This window comes from Herpailurus yagouaroundi, unplaced genomic scaffold, assembly GCF_014898765.1.
Source record: "Herpailurus yagouaroundi ecotype Mexico unplaced genomic scaffold, PumYag 250, whole genome shotgun sequence".
Classification (NCBI taxonomy): Eukaryota; Metazoa; Chordata; class Mammalia; order Carnivora; family Felidae; genus Herpailurus; species Herpailurus yagouaroundi.
Genome location: NW_024412467.1, coordinates 9,363,092 through 9,373,255, shown reverse-complemented (window position 1 = coordinate 9,373,255; position 10,164 = coordinate 9,363,092). Strand labels below are relative to the sequence as shown.

The 10,164-nt window shown below is 45.9% G+C and overlaps 1 protein-coding gene across 1 annotated transcript; it reads left to right on the top strand.

Moving 5' to 3' along the window:
- Nucleotides 1–6: 6 nt before the first annotated feature.
- Nucleotides 7–10,164, top strand: RBM24 (RNA binding motif protein 24; the record flags this gene model as incomplete). The annotated part of the gene is made up of 4 exons (XM_040460495.1): nt 7–292; nt 1,448–1,571; nt 2,984–3,038; nt 9,891–10,164. Coding segments are annotated over exons 1-4 (621 nt in total), but the record flags the coding sequence as incomplete, so codon positions are not given.

Genomic DNA, 10,164 nt, shown 5'->3' with positions numbered 1-10,164 from the left:
GCCCTCGGCCCCCGGCGGCCGCGAAAGGGTGCGGGAGACGCGGAGCAGGAGGAGGAGGCGCAGCCGCTGCCCGAGCCGCAGCCGCAGCCGCAGCCGGAGCCCGAGCCGCGGGGCGGGCGCGAAGATGCACACGACCCAGAAGGACACGACGTACACCAAGATCTTCGTCGGGGGGCTGCCCTACCACACCACCGACGCCAGCCTGCGCAAGTACTTCGAGGTCTTCGGCGAGATCGAGGAGGCGGTGGTCATCACCGACCGGCAGACGGGCAAGTCCCGGGGCTACGGATTTGTAAGTTGCGCGGCTGGGGGCTGGGGGAGGGAGACGTGGGGGCGACCCAGAGCCCGGCGGGGAAACCGAGGACCGCGGGGGAGGAGAGGCTCTGGGCGGCGCAGGGCCTTGGGGGTCGGGGTTCGCAGCGGGGGGTTGGGGGGGTCGGCGTGACAACGCGAGGAACCCCGCGGACGCGGGCGGCGCTGCCCCTTTGCCCCCGGCTGAACTGAAAGTTTGCGCGCGGCGTTGCAGGGGGAGGGAGGGCCGGCTCCTGCCTCGCGGGGTTCCGAGGGGATCCAGCGCCCCGCGGTGTCAGGGGACGGGCGGAGCGGGGGTGGAAGGAGAGAACTAACCAGTGCTGGGTTTGCGGGTGCGCGGGGTTGGGAGGGAGGGGCCGCAGCCCCTCGGAATCGCCCTCCCGGGTTGGAGGCCGGGCGTTAAGCGCGCTGTTGGTTTGTAAAAATGCGTGTGTCTTCAGGCGTTCCGGTTGGGGCGGGGAGGGGACACCCCAGGAGGTCTAGGGCTCTACTCCTGATGCCATCCCCCCCCCCACCACCACCACACACACATACTTTTTTTAAAATGCAAAGATGGGTTCTTTAAAACGATGATCCTGTGGCTCTTTGCTGAACTGAAAGAGAGCATATTAAGCCCCCTGGGGATTTAAGCGTGCAAATTCAGCTGCCGGAGAGCTGGGAGCTCCAGCGTAGGACAATAGCTATTGTCGTTAAGGAGTGCTTGCTGGTGGTTGGGAGCACCCGGCGGATGTGACTCTGGACTTTCTTTAAAGCAAACAGTGCCTCCTAGGCTGGGTAGGGAACCTGGGCGGGGTGGGGGGCGGTTGAGGGAGGGAGGGAGGATCGAAGAGTTCTAAGATGGAATTCAGGCTTCCGACTCCCTGCTAGGCCCTGCTAGCACCCTTGGGGGTGTGGAGAGGGGCTTGTTTCTTCCTTCCTGTTTTCTTTTCATTCTTCTTTTCTGTTTTCTTTTTTTTTCTTTCTTTTTTTTTTCTTTGACGGGGGATCAAGGAGTAAATTCCAGCAAAAGAAAAAAAAAGAAAGTTTAAGAACCCCCTTAGTTTTATCATGAATGACTTCTCCATCGTGACTATTGGTTTCCTTCAGGGGTTGATTTAAGGCTTTGTATGTGTGTCTGTGTGTGTATGTTGCTAAGGTCACCATGGCTGACCGAGCTGCTGCGGAAAGAGCTTGCAAGGATCCCAACCCCATCATTGATGGCAGGAAGGCCAATGTGAATCTGGCATATTTGGGAGCAAAACCAAGGATCATGCAACCAGGTGAGAGATGTCCTTCCTCCCCTCCTCCCCTTCTCCCCCCAACTTGGGACACCCACTTCTGAATAGAATGAAGACGTGGCCGGTGTGTTCAGTAAAGTGGAACCATGGCTAGGTATTATACCAAGACATTAAATGAGAGTCGTAAACAGCTCTTGAAGGAAACATACATTGTGCAAACATGAATCTTGGGGGTCTAAGCAGTTTGTACCCACCCAGACTTAGGCTTGACTCCTCTGTTTCAGGTATGACATACAGTCAGTCCGTGGACTCTATTTTCCAGTTTTCAGCCACTTGTAGATAATTCGCGTGTGGATCGTGGGGGCCAAATGTGGCAACTCCAGCAGGTTATCCTTCCCTGCTTAGTGTTGTCTCTCCTACCACCGGTTGACCTGTGCCCAGAGTGGGAGATCCAACCCAAAGCACTGACCCAAGAGAAGCATAGGGGTGAGGGTGGTGTCTCACCCTCTCACATAAAATCACAGACTATTAGTAATTTTAAAAAATGGGGAAATGTCATGTACTTCTGGACCCTCGTGTTGCAGATAAAGACGCTGACACTTAGAGATGGGAAATGTTTTATTCCAACGTCATGCAGCTAGCAGCTATCAGTGGGCAAGCAGGCTTTTGTCCATGTGAAAATTTGACCTTTTGGATTATTTACAACACTGCCCTTTGCCTTAGCACACATAATTAAGAGCCGAACTATTGACCAAATGGTAATCTTTTTCTTGGGTAAGCAACTTTGTTTCATTATATCTTGTTCTCTTCACTCAAATCTTTCCATCTGAAATTTTGGAAAGAGGTTGACACTTTCATGCAAATGGATTTGCTAGGATATGAGATTGTCAAGAAAGTGAGTGCATGTGCCAATATCTGTGAACATTCAGAAACACGTGTTTGTCTGCGTGTGTGCTATCCAGAAAAGGAGACTTGGTTTGGGGGAATTTTTAATACCATAATCCGTAAAATCTGTAATCTTCCAAAGCATTGTCCAGCATGTTCTAAATTAGACTTTTTACGGATCATGATTCAGAATTGCAGGAATATTTGTGACTTATAACTTCATTATCAAGTCCTCTTGTGTCTGGTTTCATTCCACAAGAATTTTTCCCTGGTCTAATTTTCTAAGGTCTTACTGTATGATTGTCAACTAAACTTTGCAGATAATTTTTAGTGTCCACTTGTAGCCTATTAAAATTTGGCGGGGGGGGGATCAATGATAACATTAATAAAAAGGACATATATATATGTATATATATGTTTATAAGTTATATATATATACTGTACTTTTCTGTAAAGTATCCAAAGAATGGTTATCTTTTCTAAGTGAAAGTTGTGATTGCATTTTATATGTAGGAGGAATAAATGCCTAACCATGCACAAATCGAGAATGTGGTCTGTTTTATTGTTAGGTTTTGCCTTTGGTGTTCAACAACTTCATCCAGCCCTTATACAAAGACCTTTTGGGTAAGTCCATGAATCCAGCCCTCCTAAGTTTTGATAGCTATCATTGGTTAACCTGCCTCTTTGTTATATACAGACAAGACCATCATGTCACAGAACGTTCCTTGTGATACTATTTATATATGTTTGTATATTTTTGATGCTGATAATATATTTTTAGATGAGTCAAGTTACTGACCAAGTACGCAGCCTCCCAACCAGACAAATTTTGAGCTTATGATTAACAAAACAAAACAAAAGTACCAGGTATGACTTGTGTACGAGACGATTGTGTCCCGGCACTGTTACTGCTGTTCAACTTGACTCAATTTGATTTATCTCTTTCTAACCTGACAGGGCTCGTACACAGTTAAGCTAACTGATCAGAAGGATACGATGATAAAAGGTGGAATAGTTCTGTTTGGAATTAAACTCTGTAACCAGTAGACTCAGACACACAAGCTCAGATGGTGATTAACGATGCATGGATGTTGGTGTTGGTGTTTTCTTTTTCACAATAGTCAATAGACCTCCGTGTGCTGTATTTTATTTATTACAGTAATGAAGTGTTGATAGCTAAACTGTGTGCTTTTTACTTAATTGAAAAGAGCTGTAGTGAAAGTGTTTTCTTTTCCTCGGGGAAGGGGCTCTTTGTGGTTTTGATTTTGGTGGTGGTGTTGAGGAGTGTTGACTTTTGACTTTGCCATGGGAAGCAAAGGGCCTTTTTTTTTTTCTTGCTTTTAAGCTATAGCCTGTGACTTCCACTTAACCATATTTTTGTAGTGAGTGCTAAATTGTGTGATTTCCCTCTGTAAGAATACAGATTCATCGCTTGCATGTCCTAAGTTTCTGTTTTACTGGGGAGTTTTCTGGGAATGGGGTTCTTTCTTTTGCAATGTGTATCCACTTTTAGGCCTTCTAATTTAAAGGTTCAGCAACACTCATCAGGTTTCACGGACGCTAGCCAGTTTTTTTGAGTCACGCAGCACTCACTTTTCACCTTTCGGACCCTAACTCAGTTGAACAGGCTGCTCATATTTGTTGTCTCTCTGGGCTCTGGGGTTTCCAGCTGTTCTCATCCGAGCTCCCTTATTTCCCTTCCATTCAGACATCATTAAGCGGGTGACCCCCCCCTACCACCTAGATGTAGGCAGACCACTTAGAGTCTGTGTTGGCTGTATTCTACCTGAGGGACACTGCTGGGACTCTAGTGCCACAGACTTCAACTTCCTTTTTAAATATTCTAACTGTTCAAGGAGTATTTTATCCTCAGCTATAGTTTCTTCTCTGGCTTATCACCTAAGTATCTATATGTGTAACCTGGAAGGTCAGATTCCATCTACATAGATAGATAGAGTTCTACCACATGTGAATCCAAGAGTAGCCCAGGACAAGTAATCATCATTTGACTTGGAAAGGTCAAGTTATATTTTCCATGACCACCTTCTTATAACCCTCCCTTTAACATATGGATACTTCACCTTACCACCGTTACTTTTTTAAACTGAGGAAGAGTATTATTTCCATTATGATGAGAAAGGGCCTTCATATATCCATAGCTTTTTATCAGATGCCTCATCCCAACCATCCTGGACACTGACAACGCATTGTGGGTTGATGGGTCCAGCTGCTTCTGTGGGTTCTCCCCCTCATTGGTCTAGACCTTGTGTAAGGTGGGATTGGGGAGGAGAACATACATATTAAGAAGTGATGATGAACTGAGTCATGATCTCATAATAAGATTCTTGACACAGTTATATAGCTAAATCATCAACAGGTATTAGCATGTTGTTGTGTTTCTCCTGTGCCAAGTGGGTGATACAAAACAGGGAGAATGTAGTTTGGGAAGCAAAACTAACACAAGCCAATCAAGAACTATTAATTGCTAAATTACTTGGCATTGTTTTAAGGACAAAAGGAATTCAGAATAGCAAGAAAACAGGTGAATTGGAGGGGTTGGACAAGGCTTCATGGGACTTGACCTAGTCTCGGACCAGTGGGTGTGTCCTGGACAGGTAAGAGGAAGAAGGGACAAGCCTGAGGGGTATAGGATGAAGCGAGCATAAGCACAGGGACAGAAGAGAAAAGATTTAGTGCGTTGGGAAACCAGACCATTGATGGAGGGTCTTGGGAGCCAGACCTAGAAATCTGGACTGGCTGTGGTAGTCTGCATAGATCCTTGAGAAAGAAAGTAGTGTGAGGAAAATAAGAACAACCAGAATAAAATGTCCTATGGAAAGTTTAAGTCAGGCATGCTTTGATAGTGATGTTTTGTTTTTCATCCCTGCTAATATGAAGCTGTCTTTATAAAGGATGGTGATTATTACTGTTTGCATAAATTGTTTGAACTTGAGATTCTTATTAGAAATAGATAGCATTCCACCAGGTGGACCAAGTGAGTCCTCTCTTTTCTGTTTTAAAGGGTTCTTAACACCGCTCTAGTTCCCAGAGCCTGTACCCAACAAATCACACCTGGTCATTCTAAATTCTGTTTGAATGCCACATGTTCTTATTTTAGGCCTGGAAAGAAGCTTGAGAATTTTTAATCTTCCTTGTTTGAAATTCTAGCATCTGAACTATTTTTCTTTATGTGGTCCTTAAATGGCCCCCAGATTACTCTGGGCTTTTCAAGGGAAAACCTTGGCTTGAAAGAATTTCTGATATGACAGAGTGGGCAGATGTGTAGAAACGTGTACATTTGCTAAACAATATCTTATATATTTTTTTTCTGTTTGAAAGAAGTGTTTTCTTATTGAAGATAAGAAAGGAAGGATTATGGGTCTGTGAGTAGAAAATTCTAGGGTAGGGGCGCCTGGGTGGCTCAGTCAGTTAAGTGCCCGACTCTTGGTTTCCACTCAGGTCATGATCTCACGATTTGCGAGTTTGACCTCCACATCAAGCTCCACGCTGATGGTGCAGAGCTCGCTTGGGATTCTCTCTCACTCTCCCTGCCACTCCCCTGCTTGTGCTCTTTTTCTCAACATAAATAAACTTAAAAAAAGAAAATTCTAGGCTAGGTTAGATCAGGTTGAAATACCCTTAAACATTTACTCAGTGTACCTTTAAGTGCTGAGTTTTAGGCCAGTCGTGTGAACGCTGTACTAGAGACTATACTGTCCAGTAAGGGAGGCAGGGGAGACAGTACCATTAAGTGAACATCTGCTGTACGACCCAGTTCTAATAAAAGATTTACGTAAGTCATATAATAGAATTCTCAATACTTATTTGATGCAGGCTGTTCATGTCAGCCTGTTCAAATGGCCTTTCCATGGGTGAAGGAACTGTGATACAGAGACGTTAATTAACTTCCCACAGGGCTAGTAAGTCACAGAGTCTGGTTTCCAGGTTCAGAATCATGGTTTCCCTGACCTCCCTCAAAAGCGGTGTTCTTTCCTCTGTGTCAAGCTACAGCCAAAAAAGACACAGTTCCATTCTCCCTTGTACTCTGGTAAGAAAACTTGAAAAACCCCCAGAAGGGTTGTGGCTTCAGACAGGGAGGAGAGACAGCAGGTTAGTGGGACCCAAGAAGTCTTCATGGTAAAGGTGGAAGTTGACCTAGATTTGGAAGGATGTTGGAGGATGCGGTACTCTTGTATGGAGTGCCCACTTTTTTCACCATTGTTAGGCTCTTTGCGTAGATAATGTTATTTAATGCACGGCAGCTCACGGTTAGAAATACTAGATTGATTTCACGTTTGAGAAAAGTGAGACTAGAAAGTGAAACAAATCCCCGAAGGCTCCATAGCTGGTGAGTGCTAGAGCTAGGGTGGAAAGGACTTGGATTTCAACAGGTGGAGATGGCAGTGACGATTGGCATCCCCAGCAAAGGGACAGCGTGAGCAAAGGTGAGGATCTAGAAACGTGGGGCATGTCCAAGGAGCACTGAGGAGCTCAGCTGACCTGGATCCAAGGAAAGGTGGAAAGAAATACTGGAAGAAATAATTTGGAGCCAGAAGCATGAAAAGCCTAGCATGCCAACGTTTCAGAAATTTGCAGTTAGTTTGGTATGACCTTAGGGGCCACGGAGTCCTATGGACAAGTGAATGAAATGAAGACTTTGCCAGCAGTCTGGTGATAGATTGGAAGAGGAAACCAGTTAGGATGTCCAAAGTCACGAAGAGATGTCAGAGGGACCTGAAAAAGAAGGAATGATGTAGTCCATTTTCTTTGGAAATTGCCCGAGGTATCTGCCTTGCCCTTGTGCTTTCCTCACCTTAGCTAGGGACGCACACGGTACAACTGATTGAGGGAACGGACACCGGTAGATATCTAATTGGGGGAGATTCCCAGATCACCTTCGTGGACTCCTCAAACTAACAAAAGCCCTCCTAATGCAAGATCCTTTTCAGAAGCATCACCTTTCCCTTCAGTCCTTTCCTGCTTTCCTTCCTGAATTGAGATATTTTAGGCTCTCCGTGGTCTCCTGGGTTCTCCTTCTCCTAAGCCTCTAACAATTCTGGGGTCCCGTGTGCCTTCCAGACATATTCCTAACCCTTGCCAGACTTCATGTTGGATTCTGATAGTCCAGGGAACTCTACACTCTCATTGGTTGGCATTATCAAATGAAAGCTATTAATGTGAAATCAGTGCAGAGACAAGAGTCCCGTAGGAAACGCTGCTTATCTTTAGTGCATTCTAAACACACACACGCACGCACACACATTTTTATCTTGCCTGTTTGTAGGCTAAACTTATTTTCCGTCACCACCTTCATTCAAAGATAGGACCCTGGTCACCATCATGTTGTCCTCAGAGCTTTGGGAGTACAGGGGTTAATGTTTCAGTATCAGTGAGATTCATACTGGCTGGCCTCTGCTGCTGATAGATGTTTTACTTTGGCCTTATAAAGACATTTTACCCGCTGGAAACCCTTGTCGCATGACAGGATCAAAAATAGCCCTGCCACAGCCCCTGCTGTCCATCACCACATGTAAACTGGCATGAGAGGGTAGGCTCTCTTAGCCGTGTCTGCACATTGTGGACACGGAGGCCTCCAAGGACAGGGTTTCATAAAGCCACACCTGTCGCTGTGAGGGAGCCAGTCACCTGACCTACAGGCAAGTTTTGAGTATGTGCATGACCGTGCGTCTGGTTTCTGACAAGCAATTAAGAACATGTCTAAGTGTCCTCAGAAACACTTGATGACGTCGTTTCTCCTGGCACTGGGAAAGAGCTGGGAGTCTAGTAAAATTGAGTGTATTTTTATCATTGGGGTCAGAGTTCACCACCCTCTGCGATAAATTCATCTTTTCCATGGATGTTCGTTAATAAGTACTTTCAGTAAAACTCCGAAAAGGCAAAGCAAAGTCTGTTTTCGAAAATCTCAATGTGAAGTTTTCGGCGTTGAGTTCTTTAAAATTCTTTAAAGATTGTTAACTGTTGCTTGTACTTCCTGTAAGTTGGCTTTGCCCACAACCAGATGGCATCATAGTGTCATATTTTTAGAAATATAGGGGGTTTTCGATGGAGATTGCTTTAAAGAAAGATGAAAATAAATCAGATATTCATGGTAGCATTTGAAAGGGGCAGTAATGAATCGCAAGAGTGAGAGCTGAAATGCATGGTGTTTTTTTAAATACCTCTTGTGATTTATTTTTTTTAACCAAATTAACTTTTAAGCAAGATCGTTGGGAGTGTGTCTTGATGTGATCTCTGAACGTATCATTTTTAAAGGGACTTGATTTTGTTTCTTGAACTTTTACAGGATAATACATAATACCATTGATTCGGATCAACTATGTATGAGTAGGGGCAGATGTAAAACAAATACGCCAATCTATTGGTTGATTTGGAAGATGAAACGAGTATTTGCACACAAACAAATATTTCCTTACTCATTTTATTATGTGAACCTTTTAAGTTTGTATGAATTTTGGAACTATTTAGTTGTGTTTCCCTATTCCTACCTTTTCCCTCAACCTCATCATTTCCCCAAAACCCCTTCTGTCTGTCTTGCATAGAGATAAACAAGCTGGCTGACCTTCAGGTGCCTGATAGTCAAACAGGTTTGATTGACCCTGTGTCCTTATGAATTTTACGGAGAGAGAGAGAAAGAAAGGCAAAAAGCGTGCTGCACATCTCTTTGGGAATCACTGCCGTGAATGTTAATAGCATTTCTGTAGCTTCCCACAACAGCCTCTTGTGATAGAGTGAGCTGCACTACAGTTCGTTTGAGAAGTGTGATTCTGCTGTGTTTACCACACTTGTGAACTTTTAAACTCCTTTTTTTTATTTTTGTCGCCTGCTTCTTTTATCATTATTATTTTTAATAAGGGTGACTGAGGTTGCAGAGAGATTAATGTGTGCTGAGTCTGCATAGCAATTTCAAGTAGGGTTGCCATGATAATAAACATGTGGATTTTGTGGAAATTTAATGTGGGGAACTCGGCCAACCCCCCCCCCCCGCCCCTCCACCTACGGAATTGGACGATCACAGACTACCTCTGGAGTCCTATAGTCACAGCTGAGAATTTTCCTATTTGCTACGCAGTCTTATGAACCGATCACAAAATTCTCCAAAGCCTTCCTCAATTTAGCAGGTGTTAAATACCTCTCATGTGCGTAAGCCCTCATGAACCTCGATTTAGTCTGCAAACTTCTGCCGAATGATCGAAGTATTGGCCCTCGAAACGATCATAACTCAAACTTGGCAGCAGGGAGGGGTGTCATCCGATTTTTGTCGCTGAAGTCCTCTCGGGGCGCTCCGCGCCTCCGGGCTACCGCCCGAGCGCTCCGCCCCGACCACTGGAAAGGAGATATTGTGGCAACCCTATGCTCGTAATAACCACTAAATCGGAGTCTGTCTGATCTCTGAACGAGCCGCGCTGGCGGGCGGGAGGCGAGCGGCGCCTGACTCGGTGTCCCGTTTCTCCGCAGGATCCCCGCCCACTACGTGTACCCGCAGGCTTTCGTGCAGCCCGGCGTGGTCATCCCGCACGTGCAGCCTACCGCGGCCGCCGCCTCCACCACCCCCTACATCGACTACACGGGCGCCGCGTACGCCCAGTACTCGGCGGCCGCCGCCGCCGCCGCCGCCGCCGCCGCCTACGACCAGTACCCGTACGCGGCGTCGCCGGCCGCCGCGGGCTACGTCACCGCCGGGGGCTACGGCTACGCCGTGCAGCAGCCAATCACCGCCGCCGCCCCCGGC